Consider the following 19,285-nt stretch of genomic DNA (forward strand, 5'->3'; position numbering starts at 1 on the left):
ATACAGGGGCCTGCTTTGTTATTTAAAATAAGCAGGGGAACATAAACCTATTATGTTTTTAAAGATTGCCTGGAAAAGCTGAGAAGAAAACTTTTATCAAATGCACCAGCAGTTGGTTGCAGGGTACTGTGTTTTCCTTTATACCTTTGGCAGTTTCTCTAACATAATAGCCAGTTGCTGCCTGGGAGCTAAAAACTCCCTCTTGTTGAAGGAAAGAGTAAGGGATAGAATGGAGAGATAGGTATTTTCAAACATCTGTCTGGCTACACTTTTTCAGTGCTCAGGCTGACTTTGAGGAGAACAAACAAGTAGGAGAAATTCAAGGTGAACTCTCCATGGGGATTTTCAGCATTAGGTTTTTCCTCAAACACCACAACTGACCTCTCTTCTTTGTGTTTATTCCCTCTACTGAGCCTTCTCTTTTCATTGTTTCCTGCCCCTCAACTTTGAAAGGATTGACCCAGACCCAGAAAAATTTAAAGAGTGTTGACTTTTGCCAACTTTCCTTGTATTAGAGTTTCTTAAAGACTTGTGACATTACTTATTGCACTCAGCTTCCCTTTCCAGACAGAATGGACGTTCAAGTACTTGGCTGGAGTACTTTTGCTGTGAGGTTTGTGTTCAACTTAGTTTATAAACAACCAATTCCAAGTCACAAAGGTCTTGCCCCTTCTTCCATACCAAAGTTGAGACTGTGAACAAAGAGAGAGGGGTTTATTACAACAGATTCTATAGATAGCTTCCCAGCAAAGTCTGGAAAATTGTACCTCCCAGAACTTCATAGTGTCAGTGTTTAGTTGGGCACAACCTGACTCTCTGGAAAGAGTTGAGTTATGGTTCCCCAAGTGATTCAGAAATCAGTTTATGAGACTAACTAATTTGTCCTGACCCTAGGGAAAATCTCTCTTTGCTCCACATGGGCATTGTCTCTATTACCAGTAGTTAAAAGATGACTCAAACATTGAAAATAAACTGATTTTTCAAGAGTGTTCCAGTATGGGATAAGATAAGGAATTCAGTGCAATCCACATTCAGTGGGAATGAACATTGACTGCATTGCAATAAAACTGGGTATAGTGCTTTGTAATCTAGTCTCAACTGTATTTCACAGCAAGCACTTTATTTTCTAAATAATCCCTTTTCCTTTGCTATTTGTATGTAAAAGCAGGCAATAAAATAGATTAAAGGACTTTCTGCAGAGCATTTAGGTTGAGATAACTAGTATAGACAAACTTACAGAGGTGTTCTCATTATGCCCACCACCACTTTTCTAAAAAGGCTCACATGGTCCATTTCTAAATTCCACATTCTGCTTGCAGCTCACATTATATTGCAATTTCCTATTTGAGTTCTTAGATTTGTCATATTAAATTGCTCCACTATCATTTGAAGTGAGAGTTATAGCCAAGACGTGATCAGCTGACTCAAAAAAAAAAAATGTCCAGGGCAGGCAGTCATTTCTAGAGATTCATTTTCATATAGACCTGCTAAAATAGAACCCGGCTTTCTCCTTTTATTGCTTATTACTTTCATGCCTGTGTCAGAACACAGAATTACTGTCAAGCTTAAAAACAATATCTGTTTCTAATACCCATCTTCTTATAAACAAACACATAAAGAGCTATGGCCCATTTTGTGATTTTGACCTACCTTTCCTGCCCCTCATGTCTCTACATTTTTACATTTCAAAGACATAGATGTGAACAAACATACACCACCACGCTGTAGTGGGCTAGAATGCTTCATAAACTGTGCATGCTCAAAGCTAAAATATACAGCAAAGAAGTAAAATATTTAGTCAGGTTCCACAGGCATTTATTGAGCACAAGAAAGTGTCAAGGTCTAGACTGCTGAAGGGACAATGCAAAAGTGATCTAGGCAAATTATCTACAGTGAAGGCAGAATTCCTACATAATAGAGCAGAGAGAATCCTATAGGAGATTGTGGAAAACTTTGATTAATTTTGACTAGGAATGGGGCGCCTGGGTGGCTCAGTCCTAGAGCGTCTGCCTTTGGCTCAGGTCATGATCCCAGGGTCCTGGGATCAAGCCCCGCATTGGGCTCCCTGCTCCACAGGAAGCCTGCTTCTCCCTCTTCTACTACCCCCTGCTTGTGTTCCCTCTCTCGCTGTGTCTCTCTCTCTGTCAAATAAATAAATAAAATCTTTAAAAAAAATTTTTTTTTGACTAGGAATATTGAAAAATACTTCATTGGAAGAGGTGTGATTTAAAATTGACCTTGAAGTGTGAGAGAGATCTTGACAGAAAGAAAAGGATCATCCTTAAACTTCTGCTTTTGTGGATACCAAATATCCAAAATCTTGAAACAAACTGGATTGCATTTTTTCATTTAAATCCTTTTACACTGTACACACCAGCTGTAGTACTCCAGAATTTATGAGAGGATGCACAATGCGCGTGTATGTACACAAATACATTTTAAATGGCTTTTGTTTGTTTTTTACTGATTGAAGGAGATAAAAATGAAAGTCTCTCATTCTTAGTCCTGTTACTGTTTCTTGTCAATTTCCTTTGTGCTTCAGCGTTTCCTTATTTTTTGGTCTCCCAGTGTGATGAATAGTACTGTGAGACTGTTGATATTTCAGAAGTTTCAACTATGATATTTGTGCAGAATTTGGGAGGGAAGGGGAGAAAAAAATAAGACACATAGCCATTGAATTGTATTAGGTCAAAATTTCCTAAGTATTCAAAGGAAGACAATTTGGTTAAATAAGCTCTTTTTGGAATGTTATTGGCTGCAAAAAAAAAAAAAAAAGGAAAGAAAAGAAAAGAAAAAAGAAAAGAAAAAGAAGTAGATCTTGTTAGTAAAGCTTTACTGTTTAAATGTGTGAGTCCCAGTAAAATTTATTTATAGGGCCAAACACTAGAGTCAGATACAATAGATGATTCAAGTAAACAAACAGAAGAACAACAAAACTCTCTTTGCCTCTGTTATCTAATGGCCTGATCTGCAGTTTACTGGGATGGTTGACTGATGTTACAGTGCCATTGGCTAAGATCTTCAAAGTGATCCATGGTTAAGACTAGTTTGGTCCCTAAAACAGCTTTAGATCAATAGAGTTCCTCTACTTTGCAGTCAGCCATTTCAGTCATATTAAGGACCAAATCAAAGCAACTCCGCTGCAATTCCATCAAATACTCAACAATCTGCCTGAAAGTGGTGTATTCTGTCATCTGTATAAACCCATTTAAAGAATAACTATAAACTAGGAGGGGGAAAAAAAAAGATTAGCTTCAAACTAGAAAAAGGACTTTTGCTGAGGAGCCTTTTTTGAAGAAAGTTGTACAAGATGGTATGGGGATTAAAAAAAAAAAAAAAGTGAAGTGTGTGTAGTATCAGATTAACCACAAAAGGAGGTGTTAAAATTTTAATATCATTGTTTACTGTAAAAGACATGATGATTCAGAAATATTGATTAATATTACAAGGCTTTTTCTACTGGCATTTCTATACTATAGGTGGAAATTAAATGGAACAGATGTTGACATTGGTGTGGATTTCCGCTACAGTGTTGTTGAAGGCAGCTTGTTGATCAATAACCCCAATAAAACCCAAGATGCTGGAACGTACCAGTGCATAGCAACAAACTCATTTGGAACAATTGTTAGCAGAGAAGCAAAGCTTCAGTTTGCCTGTAAGTAGCAATACATCATGCTGCAAATGTTACTTCGAGTTTTTGTACCATTAAGCCTTTAAAACAGTTTCTTTTTTTTTTGCATATTTATTTATTTATTTATTTTTAAAATTATTATGTTATGTTAATCACCATACATTACATCATTAGTTTTTGATGTAGTGTTCCATGATTCATTGTTTGCGTATAACACCCAGTGCTCCATGCAGAACGTGCCCTCTTTAATACCCATCACCAGGCTAACGCATCCCCCCACCCCCCTCCCCTCTAGAATCCTCTGTTTGTTTCTCAGAGTCCATAGTCTCTCATGGTTCGTCTCCCCCTCTGATTCCCCTCTTCATTCTTCCCCTCCTGCAAACAGTTTATTTTTAAAAACTAAATAGATTTTAATTTGTTACATGATCTTTACCTTTTTTTTCATATTTGGGTAATAGCTTGTTTACAGGATAAATTGTAAACCTAAATGGAAAGATGTATTCTGCTTTTATAAAGTTGAAGACAGTTTGATTATATGATAGTTTGTTATGGGACTGTCTATACATATATAAATTCACACACACTCAAATTTATACACAAATAAATTTACATACCAAGAAATTACACACATAGACACACACACACATTATAGAGTGTGTATAAGCAAGCAATTGAACTGCCTATAATAGTCAATTTGAGAAGTATTTAACCATAAAGCTCAGAGTTGCAAAAAACGTTGGTAGTTTATTAATCCTATAATTCTCCAGTTTTTTTCTTATTTTATAGATTAGGAAAATTTTTAAAACCACTACAATAACAACAAAAAGTAGAGACAGAGTGTTAACTTCTACATTATACCTTTTATATTTCCAGTATAGAACATTTAAAAAATAAATTGCCATCTCTTAAGACCATCATCTAATAAAAGTTCATGAGCAATCAAAGAGAGTGGAATTTAGAAATAGCAAGTTGAAAATAAAATCCACAGGCAAGAGCAGTGAGTACACATTTGAGTATAGATGCCTTTGAGAATTGATGTTCAGCTACATTTTTAAGGGTTTATGTATTTGCATATGATTATATATTTCCTTGTGTAAAATCCCAACTCATACAGCAGTGCATTAATGTCAAAGGTTTCATAATTACAAAGTCTGTTGGCAGTAACACTGTAGAATATTCTCATTAACAAAATCCTCTCTGGGAACTCAACATCAAATATATCTAATATCCAGTGCTTAATCTATTATTGCCATCAGGTGGCATTTTTACTAGTTGAGAAATAAAGTTTCTGAGTATTAGGCATATATAGAATTCCAAGATTATTTTGTTTGCGAATATTTCCTGATAGAATCTTCCAAATATTCTTAGATGTGCAGAATAATAGAAGGATAATGTGTCCAATTGAGTGCTATAGAACCAAACTATTTCTCTTGGTTTAATGCAAGTCTAATACCTATACTTATTTTTTTAGGAATGACAAGTGAATTTTGTTGGATTCATTTTGAAAAATAATCATGTAATCTTTGATTCTCAGAGTAGGGAGATCTCTGCACTCAGTGAGATTAGTTCTTTGATTTTTGGATTTCATAGTATAAGAAAATTTTTAAGATAGCAATAGAAACAATAAAAAAATCAAGGTTGATATAGCATTACCAACCCTATCTTTCTAATTTATTACATTGAAAAAAAACAAATTACCAACTCTTAAGACTATCCTTTTGTAAGAGTCCAGGCATTTCTACTACCAAAACTATCCAAACAACAGAATATCATATTTGAGGGTGGTCATTTAATTACATTATTTTAGCCTAAGGAAAAGCTCTATCATTCATTTTGTGGCTGAGTTGGCCTGAGGACCAGTGTTTGGAGTCCACTTTGCTTATCCCACTTAATGGGTAATGTAGGCATCCTGCCACTTTAAGAATCCATGGCTGATAGTTGTTCAAGAAATTCTAAAAACAGAGATCTCACCTATTCATCACAAAGCATCCTGACCCATGGTAGACTGCTCTCGTTTTTCAAAAGAACAAAAACAAACCCAACATCTCTTTCTTAAAATTGGGCTAAATATCTAAATTTCTATCATTCTAACTCCCAATGCTTACTGTAGGATTCTGGTTAGGTTTCAAATATGTGAAAACATGACCATGTCCCTTGATTCATAATTGTCATCTTTTCCAAGTATTTAGTCTACAACTATCGTCTTCGTGACACACCCATTTATGTAAATTTATCTATTAAATTGTGACCATATTGAAATGTACCCAATTCTATGCATGTGCCTTGACCTTTGCAGAGGACAATGGGAGCAGTAGTAGCTTACACTGTGAACTTATTTTTCAATTAATGCAGCTGACATTGATATTCATCTTTTTTTAAAGCCCCAGTCTCACATCGTAACCTTATTTTGAACAAGCAGTCCTGTAAAATCTGAGGATTCATTTTTATAAATGTCTATTAATCCCAAGGTACCCAACCATGTTATTTTGTTAACCTAAATTGAGACTATTGTATTTACCCCTGTTAAATTCACCTTCTGACTGGTGACCCTTTGTTCCCTCACAGTTGAAATTGTTTTAAATCTTTTTTTAAATCTGACATATTGATTGTCCTCCTACTTTAATGTCAGCAGAAAATTTGATAAGCATGTGTACATTCAAATAATTGATACAATAGGTTGACCAGGACAGGGCAGCATGCCAATCAGAACTTCCACTGAAACAAGATGAGATTGAATTTTTAAATTGATATTCTTTGCATATTCTTGTTCGGTTAGCTACAAATTTTCCCAAACATACTGTAATTGAACCCCAGTTTCCCCTATGTACTCTTAAAGTAGTGAGAATCTTTGTCAAATGCCTTGGTAAAATCAAGATGTATTTTTTCTTCAGCACCCCTCCTACCTGGTTTCTATGCATCTTCTCTATATCTTCTTTAACCATTTATCATAAAGCAGGCAGATTAATCTTTTAAACATGCAAATGAGATCATTCCACTTTGCTGTTTTATGCGTTCTACTGCACTTAGAATAAATCTCAAATTCATTACCATGGTCTCATTTTAATTTCTTGAAAATGAGAATCTATCTTTTGCACTTGAGCCTTGATACGTTAATTCCCTCTGCCTTACATGCTTTTCTCATGATCCTTCACATACTCACTTTTCATGATCCTTCCTTCTCAATTTAGGTATGAGCTCCTAAGAGAAAGTTTTCGCTTCACCCGGTCTAACCTAAGAAGTAATTCCTATCATTTCTGTTCTTCTCTTCTGCTTACCTTCTTCCAGCCCTCTACTTGTATATAACAGCATCCTCTCTTTCATTCATTAGGACTTAATAAAACCTAGCATGATTTTATATATTTATTTTCTCTCATTATGTAATCGCTATGATAGAATCTAAGTTCTAAGAGAACTGAGACTATTCTGTCCATCCTTATATCTGCAAAATCTAGAACACTTTATATGTATGAATAAATGAATTCTTTAATTCATTTCCTCTTTAGTGAAATAAAATTATTTGGGGAATGATGTATTTTTATAAACCCATACCTTTATATTCTAGTCATTTTCTAGAATCCAGCCTGTTGGTCTTCACTCTGCAGTTTCTAGACTTTTTTTCCTATCCTTTTTAAATAATTTTTTTTAAGATTTTATTTATTTATTGACAGAGAGACACAGCAAGAGAGGGAACACAAGCAGGGGGAGTGGGAGAGGGAGAAGCAGGCTTCCCGCCAAGCAGGGAGCCCGACTCAGGGCTCGATCCCAGGACCCTGGGGTCATGACCTGAGCCGAAGGCAGACGCTTAAGGACTGAGCCACCCAGGTGCCGTAAATAAATTTTTTAAAAAGATGTTGCCTTTATTCAAAAACCAGTTTTAATTGTTTAGAATAAAATGCTTTTCTTCAGTGATGTAAGTCGACAATGACAATGTCATCTCCTGAATGTTACTAATTGCTTTCACCCCAAACATTTTCATCACCAGTGAGATCACCAGTGAGGGGAAAATCTTGTCTTTTGCCCATACTTACTAATATGCAAGTGAAAATACTTCTTCATTTTTAATCATATGATTTTATGGCTGAAACAGACCTTAAAAGATTCCTGGCCTGTATCATTTTAAAAATGAAAATTAAGATTAGAGTAACTGAATTACTCATGGTTATTTACACAGTGAATAAGAGACAGCCAAGGAAAACCAACCTCCACTCCTAGTTCAGTGCACCCTTGCTCTCCTCTGCTTTAGACTCGCCTTGATTGGTAAGAAAACATCCCCTCATGTTTATCTAACATGTCATAGCTTCAAGTCTCATTTTTATACTTTATATAAATTTATAGGGCATTCTTATAAGGTAGACGTTGTTTATGGATGATTTTTAAATCTTTTAATGCTGCTTTGTAGACAATTTGATAATCTCTTGTATTTAGCATTTTTAAAGAATGAATTAATTCACATAAGCAAAATATCTCATTAATGGGGATGACGCCTTTAAGAACCTACTCCTCCCCACCATTTTTTTCATTCAATATCCTTAGGATAGAAATCCTTTCTTATTAAAAAGGCATAGCATAATTTAAGTCCCTCTTGATGAGATGTGGACATTTTCATGAGCGTACATTATTATAATGCAATTTGGATCATGTTTTGTTTTTCAGCCCCCCTGTAATATTAAGCCATTAGCATTCATTTTTCTTGCTGTCACAAGACTACCCATAGCTCTTCTACTGTTTACTCCTTCTGTTATATCTAGGGCCACAAAACCTCATTGATTAATTTACCCGGGTTGGGGCACTTGTGTGGCTCAGTCAGTTAAGTGTCAGACTCTTGATTTCTGCCCAGGTCATAATGTCAGGGTTGTGAGGTCAAGCCCCACATCAGGTGTCTGCTTGGAATCCTCTATCTCCCTCTCTCTCCCCCTCTGTCCCCCTACTCATGTGCCCCTTCACTCTATCTCGCTCTCAAGTAAATGACCAAGATCTTTTTAAAAAGTTTTGTTTGTTTGTTTGTTTTTACCAGAGTTTACCCAGTACCCAGCCCTTACTGAACTTGTAATAATAGTTGTTAAGTAAGTGAATAAATAATAAGAGTGGATGTTAAAGTCATCAGGCCATATTTAAGTCATGATTTGAACCACTGAATTCAAATAATTTCTGATGATCCTTTGGGAGTGCTTTGGAAGAGGGTGCAAGCATTTCCACCCTGAGGTTATGTGGAAGACAGTTGACATCTTATTCCAGATAAGGGTATATGTTGGGGCAGGAGACCTTAGCCTAATAAAAAATAATTCATGTATGGAATGCATCGAACATGCCATCCAACTCTTGAAAACTTGGCCTTAGTATATACTTAGCTTCAGTAAAATCTTTTAGGAATAGCCTTGCCTTAATCTCCCATCCATCCAAGGGGAAAAGCAAGTTGAAGGATCTTTAATTCTTACATAGGCCAGGAGTGGAGAGACTTTCAGTTCATTATTTCCACCGCTTAATGGTGGGGATATTTCAAGACGCTTTGTCTTATGCAGAATGAAGTGCTACAGCCTCATCAGCCCAGCCACCCACTTCCCAGACAAGTATCCCAAGATAAATCTGTTTGAGAATCATGGTGCACGGTAATTCAGCAGGACAATTTTTTCTCAGACATGTGGACATATATTTTTCAAAGTAAATTACAATACACACTTAGATACTTAGAATATAGTCAATAACTATTTTTTTAAAAAATTGATTATGTGGATTTGAGAAGCTGAGATACTATATTGCCTAAGTTTAGATGGAATGGAATGCTGTTCGTGGTTCCATTTCACTTTAGGTGTCCATAAGGTTTCTAAAATTCAGACTTAACATCAACATTGTGAGGATAACCATAGTTATCTCTTAGGATTGTTATCAAGATTAAATTATGCAGTATATGCAAAGTCCCAGAATATTTCCTTGCTTGAGAAAGCTATGTAATAACTGTTTCTCTACTTTTCTCTCTTCTCTTCCCTGTCCTTCTCTTTCCCATCTTTGTAAAATAAAAATAATAATCAACGTTTGTTTATTTTTCTGCATTCTTTTTTCAGCTTTTAGAAAATATAATTAGACATTTAGTTTACATTGTAAAGTTTAATTTCTTATATTTCTAAAGTAATATGTAATGCAAAAACTATATATATGTATGTTTATATATTTATGTATATATATATAGAGAGAGAGAAATTTTTAAAATCTTAATTCCTATTTCACCCGTCCCCTTGCCTATCTCCCCCTCTGGTGACCATCAGGTTATAACTAACATTCATTATGAGCTTAGGTCTAATGGATAAGATCACAAGCTCTGGAGTTAAATTCCCTGCTTTGAAATTCAGCCCCTTCTATAACCCTGTGACCTTGGACAAGATGCTTCTCTCTGCCTCAGCTTCTTTCTCCATAAAATGGGGTTAATAACCACACCTCCTTTGTTGTAAGGATCAAATAAATTAATCCTATTAAAATTCCTATGTCATTGTCTAGCACACATTAAGGGTTTAATAAATGTTACCTATCATTATAATGTTTATTATAATTTTATTACTCTGTCAGATATTATGCTAAGGACTTTGGAAACATTATTCCATTTAGTTCTTAATATAACCCAAGATTGTCCTATAGATGAATTTATACAAAGTATAAAAATAGACATGAAGCTATGCCATGTTAGATAAAGATGAAGGGGTGTTTTCTTATCAATCAAGGTGAGGCTAAAGCAGAGGGGAGTGAGGGTGCACTGAACTAGGAGCGGAGGCTGGGTATTTTTATTCTATAGGTGAAGAATCTGAGAATTAGTGAAATGAAATAACTTTCACCTAGGATGCAGTGGGAGGAAGGGAACCCATAGGGACCTGACCACCTAATTCCTGAGCAGATATCCATTACATGGCATTTGCTGTGTATGGTTCCCCCATGACACCTAAAACTAAACTTTCCTAGTGGAATTCATGTTCAAACCATAGATTTGCATGGATGATAACGTATTTCCTTTAGAGACAAAAACTTGGAATTTTTTTTTAAATTTTATTATGTTATATTAATCACCATACATTACATCATTAGTTTTTGATGTAGTGTTCCATCAAACTTGGAATGTTTTAATGTGTTTTACAACCTTTAATATATTATCTCCATCATTAATTTTTTTGTTTTTTTTAGTTATAAGATTCCTTGATGTCATCATGATGTTGATTTACTGTTAACATCTAAAAGCATAATGTTGTATACTGCAATTATGCATACATTTGTGACTCTAATTTTAATATAATTGGTTTCAGGTTCCATAATGAGAATAATTAATAACAATATTTCTGCTCTAAAAGTTAATATGCAAATTTTCCATTTATTATAAGTAGGTTATAAAACATTCTGAATAGTGATATTTTGTGGTAAATAACCCTGGGTTGGTAAACTGTATATCCCCAAGCAGTAAATGACATATTATTATAGGCTTTCTTACTCCCATATCATTCCTCCCCTACATGTGAAAAAGATGCACTTTAAATATAGATTATTATGAAGAGCTTCCAAGAGAATAATACAATAACTCCAGATTTTAGCCCATCAAACTTGATTGCTTCATAAATATTGTTTGGGGCCCTTATCCTGGAAGTTCAGCTGTTTTATCACAGTTCAGATCTTCAAAGCAAAAGACTTAATGCTCTTCATCATCTCAGGTCGTGGATGACGATAATTCATACATAAGTATCTCCGAATTGCTCATGGTAAAATTAAATCATTTAACAAAATCCAGTCGCCTGCCTGCTGTAGGGAAACTGGAGTTGTCTTGGCCATGGGCGAGGTGGTGGTCTTTGAAGGAAACCGTTGAGTGTTACCTTTGCTGATCTCTGTTGGTACCTTGCCTGAGGCAGGAAAAGAAACTAGACTCACACACTACCCTGCATATCTACCTCCTGAGGTTGCATTAAGGAGAAGGAGACAGAAGAGGGAAAAGATGCCAGAAAAAGGATGGAGATGATAAGTGAAGGGGTTCCTTAGGTGCAGAAGCCACTCCGTTTTGGCCTTCCTATGACCTCAAGCAATGTATCTACAAGGGTAAAGTAACTCAATAAACCAATCCGTTCTAAGGTTAATTTCATTTAACTTTACCAATTATGTGGCAGCCAACATTTTTTATGGTGAAGATATTTCATTGATGAACAGCAGCTGATCAGATGGTCTCATTGAAATAGATCTTTCTTATTGCTGCCCCAGTGAGCTTTGTCTGAGTTCTCCTTAACTTGGACACCCTCTGATGACTGCAGTGCTGATGGTAATAAAAACTAGAAAAGTGTATTAAGTTTAGAATGTTGTACCATGTTCAAATTGGGGCTTTTGGCAACCTGTTTTTTTAGCCTTGATTATTGCTTCTATTCACAGTAAATTTCAAATGGTCATTGCTTTCAATATTCAATAATTAGTGTATCTTTCATAGCCAAAGAACGAAATCTGCAGTCAGCCAGAACAATAGCTGGGGGGTGGATAGATGGCCAAACCCATGACTGGCTTGACTTATTTTCAATTAGGAAGTGTGTTTAAATAGGCAAACTTTTGTTTCTGAGCAATAAAATGTTGATGGATGATTGTTTGGATAAATAATTTGTGAATATTTAGATCAATTAAAACTTAATCAACTAAGAAATATTTGGATAGTAAAACTGAAAACATTTATCAAGGCAGAGCTTTGATTCTCAATAAAGGAGTACATTTTTCTCATCTGAATAGGTAGAAGCATTTAAACCAAAACTGGCTAAGTTTCTGAAATAATGCTTTTAGTAGATAATCTCTGTCACTTACTGTAGTACTAGAAATACATTACTGGTGATAATCAATGTCCCTAGAAGATCTTATAATGTAAACCTTAAGTAGTCAGATATGGCCATGCTATATATTGTTTCTTAGTGATGTGGGTAGTTGTGAGTTGTGGTGTAATTAATAATTGAAATTCACAGGTATACAACATAATCATCACTTGTATTTTTTCTGTGTCTTCTATGAAACTTATTATTGTACAAATAACAAAAAACAATTAACAAAATTGTGGCTATGATTTTATTAGGTATTTCTCCTTCCACTCATCCCACAGTCCAATTTGGGGTCTACATGACTGACAAAAAGTTTATTACTGAATGAATGAAGTGTGCAGATTTTTAAAAAACCAAGAACATTCTAAGAATACAGTTCACCTGAAAATTGGCAACCAAGACCAGATGGGGATCCAAAGAAGCTTAATCAGACAGTACTTTAAAAAAGTCGGTAAAGTTAAAAATAAATACTTTGTGTTTTAACTAAAAAACAACAAGTTACTAAAATATCATCCCTTTTTGTTTCATTGTTGTAATTCAGTCAACAAATATTAAAATAATTTTGACTTTTTCCAGTTTAATTTTAAAAGAACAAGGATCCAGTCTTACCTTCTTCCACAGTCTTAACTGTGCTTTATGTTTGACTGTAGTTTTGGTGAACAAAAGTTTAGGTGTCGCCATTCAGTTGAAAGAGGGAGCAGTTTCTGACTGGCAGGAAATGTCAACTGCAGGGAATCACTCTAATCATGTCACTCTCCATTCTTTCTCAAGAGTTTTGTTTGAGAGGTTATGATGTCATAGAGGAGATACATATTCAGTTATGGTTCAGAATTCAAAATCTAATAGACTACCTCTAGTGGATTGAATGGCAACTTACCCAAAGAAATATCCACCTAAAACCTGTAAATGTGACCTTATTTGGAAAAAGGGTCTTTTTTTATGTAAATTAAGTATCTCAAGGTGAGATCATCTGGAGTATGCGGTTGGACCCTTAATCCAATGACAAGGGTCCTCATAAGAGAGAGAGGAGAAGACAAAAGAGGAGAAAGCAGTGTGACCATAGAGGCAGAGATTATAGTGATGTAGCCAAGCAATGCCAAGGATTGCCAACAGCTCTCAAAAGCTGGAAGAGGCAGGGAAGGATTCTCCCCGAGAGCCATCACAGTGAGTGCAGCCTTGCTGATACCTTGATTTTAGACTTATAGCCTTCTGAATGTGAGAGAATAAATTTGTGTCGTTTTAAGCCACCAAATTTGTAGTAACTTGTCTGCAGCCACCCTAAGAAACTAGTAGACCAGCATATGTGCAGTTCCTTTCCTATTCTTTGCTGACCACTTTCATCAAGGAAAAATACAACCATCTAGGGAATCAGGCCGAAATTAGGTGTTTTTGTAACTTGACTGTATTAGGGACCGAAGTATTGAGAGGAATGGCCTTGATTAATCTTGGGATTATCTGTGCAAGTTTTGTGTCCTGCCATGCTTTTGCCTCTGGTAAGCATAATAGAGTTTTGAACATTATGTAGTATGATTTGATGAAATAATGGAAAAAGGTAGCTACAGAAATTCAAAAAGTCACTTTTCTTCAGCACTTCCTACCTCTCACTTGAAATAGCCCTCTCTAGGCCTTCTCTAAAATAGGCAGGATTGGCCCTTTCTTCATAGGGCAGTGATTTGAAGTGATTCAGGGTAGTTTGTTGGCCCCAAATCCCTCTCTCTGGACTTCTTTTTTCTAGGTCATTTTCCCTGAATTTGACCCCTTTGTCTGGTACACCAAAGCCCTAGAAACTAGCAATTATCACATTTAGAGTGTCTGACCTACCTGTGGCTGTAACAATTTGACCGTGGTCTCTCATGCATTGTTACCTTTCGTGTTATGACATTTCTATCTGCAGAAATCCCCTGTGCTAGTGAGGGCCAGATTCCATCGTCCACCCAGGCAGCGCCTTGCACTGAGTAGGCTCAAATCTGCACAAGCCATTTACCTCCTAGCTGACATGTATTTTATGCACCAAACTATCTAGTTTTTTTTACTTCACAGGTATAATAGTGATCCCTTTACAGAACAAAGCTTGCTTTAGGGTTCAGAGGTTGAATCTCAATTCAGAAGCATCATGAAAGGGTGTGTGTGTGTGTGTGTGTGTGTGTGTGTGTGTGTGTGTTTTCCAAGAACTAAATTATGCTGTTAGATATTCTACTGGAGATTAAATTCTGTACTAAGCACTAAACCCTCACTGGATGGTACTGAAGATCTGTAATTTATCCCTGGTATATGTATTTAAGCTATATACCAGTTATGATCAGAGTATTAATTTGCTGCCAAACATTTGAATTGTTGTTTATCATTAGCATTTCAGATGTGTTCATTTTTTCATAGCATTTACTGTCTGCCACCCCCTTCCACCAAATTCAGTGCCTTTGTTGTGCTGTGAGCAATCTCTTAACTTGGCCTCATAAAATACAGATTAATTATACCTTAAAGACCCTTCTTTAAGTAGCCCACAATTATGTTAAAAGGCAGTGATGGGGCAGTGTGAGAGAGTCAACAAATGGATTTCCTTATTTTTAGCCTCAGTGATTACCTTGTTCTACTTTTTTCAAATATTATCACCATAAGATGAGGGCAGGTATATATGGACAGGTGCTGAATAAATACTTATGGAATAGTGAGGCTGAATGAATATAGGAACTAACCAATGAAAGAATACAAGAGAAACATAAATGCCTTGGCTTTTACCAGTTTATGAGGTAATACTTCCTCCTAAATATTCTATTCCTTGAACTGGGAAGTACATTTTTAAATTTCTAAAACTGGGAGGTGCCCTCCATAAAGTTGTATATTAAATATGGTGTTTCTCATTTCTTTAAAAAAATTCATTAAAGAAGTATTGTCTCTACTTCTCATACCACATTTTCTTTTGATACCATCAGCACTGTCTAATTTCAGAACATTGTTATCACCTTAAAAAAGGAACCCTGGGGGTGCCTGGGTGGCTCAGTCATTTGAGCCTTCGACTCTTGGTTATGGCTTGGGTCATGATCTTAGGGTCCTTAGATCCACCTAGAGTCAGGCTCTGCGCTCAGCAGGGAGTCCGCATAGGATTCTCTCTCCCCTCTCCTTCTGCCCCTCCCCCTGCTCATGCACATGCACACTTGCTATCTCTCACTCAAAAATAAATAAAATCTTTATTTAAAAAAAAAGGAACCCTGTACTCATTAACAGTTACTCCCCAATTCTCTCATTCCATGACCACCACTAACCTATTTTCTGTCTCTATGAATTTGCCCATTCTGGACATTTCATGGAAATGACATCGTACATTATGTGGCCTTTTGTAACCTGTTTCTTTCACTTAGCATAGTATTATCAAGGTTGATCTATATTGCTGCATGTATCAGTATTTTATTTTTCTTTATGGCCAAATGGTATGCCACTGTATATGTTGATATAGGGGTCCAACTTCATTCTTTTTCTATTTTTTACAAACCATTGTTTTTCTTTTCCCTTTCTTCCTTTTTTTTTAAATTGAGGTATAATTGACATACAACATTGTATTAGTTTCATGTACACAACATAATGATTCACTCTTTCTATGTATTGCAAAATGATCACTACAATAAGTCTAGTTACATCCATCACCACCCATAGTTGTAGAAAATATTTTCTTAGGATGAGAACTTTTAAGCTATGCTTAACAACTTTCATATAAGCAATACAGTATTATTAACTGTAGTTGCCATGCTGTCCATACAAAACTCATTACACCCCTATGAGTTTTTGATTTTGAACTGAAAGTTTGTTCCCTTTGATGCCCTTCACTCCATTTGCCCACTCCCTCTATCCTCCCCTAACCCTGCCTCTGGCAACTACCAATGACTTCTTTGTATCTATAAGCTTGGTTATTTTGGAGTTTTGTTTTGTTTTGTTTTGTTTTTAGATTCCACATAAAAGTGAAATCCTCTCACTGTCTAACTTACTTCACTTAGCATAACTCCCTCAAGGTCCATGCATGTTATCGCAAATGGCAAGATTTCATTCTCTTTTTTTTTTCTTCTTTTTTTTATTATGTTATATCACCATACATTACATCATTAGTTTTTGATGTAGTGTTCCATGATTTATTATTTGCATATAACACCCAGTGCTCTATGCAATACATGCCCTTTTTAATACCCATCACCAGGCTAACCCATTCCCCCACCTCCCTACCCTCTAGACCCCTCTAGAACCCTCAGTTTGTTTCTCAGAATCCATCGTCTCTCATGGTTCATCTCCCCCTCCGATTTCCCCCCTTAATTTTTCCTTTCCTGCTTCTTTTTTTTTTAACATATAATGTATTATTTGTTTCAAAGGTACAGGTTTGTGATTCAACAGTCTTACACAATTCACAGCGCTCACCATAGCACATACCCTCCCCAATGTCTATCACCCAGCTACCCCATCCCTCCCACCCCCCCCCACTCCAGCAACACTCAGTTTGTTTCCTGAGATTAAGAATTCCTCATATCAGTGAGGTCATATGATACATGTCTTTCTCTGATTGACTTATGTTGCTCAGCATAATACCCTCCAGTTCTATCCACGTCCTTGCAAATGGCAAGATTTCATTCCTTTTGATGGCTGCATAATATTCCATTGTATATATATACCACTTCTTTATCCATTCATCTGTCGATGGACATCTTGGCTCTTTCGATAGTTTGGCTATTGTGGACATTTCTGCTATAAACATCAGGGTGCACGTACCCCTTTGGATTCCTACATTTGTATCTTTCGGGTAAATACCCAGTAGTGCAATTGCTGGATCATATGGTAGCTCTATTCTCAACTTTTTGAGGAACCTCCATACTGTTTTCCAGAGTGGCTGCACCAGCTTGCATTCCCACCAACAGTGCAGGAGGGTTCCCCTTTCTCTGCATCCCCGCCAACATCTGTCGTTTCCTGACTTGTTAATTTTAGCCATTCTGGTTGGTGTGAGGTAGTATCTCACTGAGGTTTTGATTTGGATTTCCCTGGTGCTAAGTGATATTGAGCACTTTTTCGTGTGTCATATGATCCTCCAATAGATGCAGAAAAAGCATTTGACAAAGTACAGCATCCTTTCTTGATCAAAACTCTTCAGAGTATAGGGATAGAGGGTACATACCTCAATATCATAAAAGCTATCTATGAAAAACCCACAGCGAATATCATTCTCATTGGGGAAAGACTAAGAGCTTTCCCCCTAAGGTCAGCAACACGGCAGGAATGTCCACTATCACCACTGCTATTCAATATAGTATTAGAAGTCCTAGCCACAGCAATTAGACAACAAAAAGAAATAAAAGGCATCTGAAATCGGCAAAGAAGAAGTCAAATGCTCACTCTTTGCAGATGATATGATACTGTATGTGGGAAACCCAAAAGACTCCACCCCAAAACGGCTAGAACTCATACAGGAATTCAGTAAAATGGCAGGATATAAAATCAATGCACAGAAATCAGTGGCATTCCTATACACCAACAACAAGACAGAAGAAAGAGAAATGAAGGAGTCAATCCCATTTACAATTGCACCCAAAACCATAAGATACCTAGGAATAAATCTAACCAAAGAGGCCAAGAATCTGTACTCAGAGAACTATAAAATACTCATGAAAGAAATTGAGGAAGACACAAAGAAATGGAAAAACGTTCCCTGCTCATGGATTGGAAGAAAAAATATTGCGAAGATGTCAATGCTACCTAGAGCAATCTACACATTCAGTGCAATTCCTACCAAAATACCATCCACTTTTTTCAAAGAAATGGAACAAACAATCCTAAAATTTGTATGGAACCAGAAAAGGCCCCGAATAGTCAGAGGAATGTTGAAAAAGAAAAGCAAAGCTGGTGGCATCACAATTCCAGACCTCAAGCTCTATTACAAAGCTGTAATCATCAAGGAAGGAAAGATGGCGGAGGAGTAGGGGACCCTATTTCAACTGGTCCCCAGAATTGAGCTGGATATCTACCAGACCACTCTGAGCACCCACGAAATCAGCCTGAGATGTAAGAAGATCTGGATCTCTACAAACAATATCGCAGGTGGTTGGTTTCGAGGTAGGAAGCAGGGAGCCGTGATTCTGTGGGCAGATATCGGAGGATAAACAGCAGTGGGAGGGAGCCTGGCCATGGGGATTCTACACCGTTGGTGAGTGACAGCTTCTCCCGCGCTGGGGACAGGGCATAGACTCACAGACCCCTAGCAGCCAGGAAAGGACTTTAGGCAGCCCCTGGAGTGAAAACCTGGAGCTGCAGGTCACTCAAACTAGGAGTGGCTGGCAGTTTTAGAAGCACAAAGTGCACAGACGTGCCCCGACCTGGAGGCAGGACTGGGGGCACTGCGGAGGGGTGCAGAACCCAGGCCGCTGCAGTTTATAGCATCACGGACAGAAACAGAGACAGTGTGGCCTGGAGAGCTCACTGAAGAACAGACTGCAATCTCTCTGCTCTGAGGCAGAGGGTGGGAAACAGTCTCTTCTGCTCTGACTCTCAGAAGAGATGCGGAAAGCCAGGAAAGCCACGAGAGAACAAAAGCCCCAAAAACTGATTCTCGTTGAGCCCATGCCCCGCCACAGGGGGGCAGGGCAACTCCGCCCAAACAGGGTTGCTTGAGTAACAGCATGGCAGGCCCTGCCCCCAGAAGACAGGCTGGGAAAACAAGAGGACAGCAACCCTAAGGTCCCAAGAAAACAGGTGCATCTTGCTTCGGTTGTGGTCAATAATTTGGACTCTATACATTCCTTCAACCACCCCTCAACAGAATGATTAGGAGGAGGAACCCCCAAAATAGAAAAGACTCAGAGATTATGACTTATGCTGC

General features: G+C 37.0%; 1 protein-coding gene and 1 long non-coding RNA gene across 3 annotated transcripts in view; one reads left to right on the top strand and one right to left on the bottom strand.

Annotated features, from left to right (window-relative positions):
- CNTN4 (contactin 4) overlaps positions 1 to 19,285 on the top strand; it is a 952,644-nt gene that overhangs the window by 653,838 nt on the left and 279,521 nt on the right. For both annotated transcript variants that reach the window (XM_025885702.2, XM_073901561.1), the window contains exon 6: positions 3,480 to 3,655. In XM_025885702.2, coding sequence (XP_025741487.1) covers positions 3,480 to 3,655 — 176 coding nt within the window. The remainder of the gene's footprint in view (positions 1 to 3,479; positions 3,656 to 19,285) is intronic.
- LOC141374212 (uncharacterized) lies at positions 476 to 13,188 on the bottom strand. The gene is made up of 2 exons (XR_012380939.1): positions 13,051 to 13,188; positions 476 to 692 (listed from the first exon to the last, which is right to left on the bottom strand). It is a non-coding gene; the product is annotated as an uncharacterized lncRNA (long non-coding RNA).

Source organism: Callorhinus ursinus, unplaced genomic scaffold (assembly GCF_003265705.2).
Source record: "Callorhinus ursinus isolate GAN/ISIS: 27379988/994484 unplaced genomic scaffold, GSC_fseal_2.0 scaffold15, whole genome shotgun sequence".
Lineage (NCBI taxonomy): Eukaryota > Metazoa > Chordata > Mammalia > Carnivora > Otariidae > Callorhinus > Callorhinus ursinus.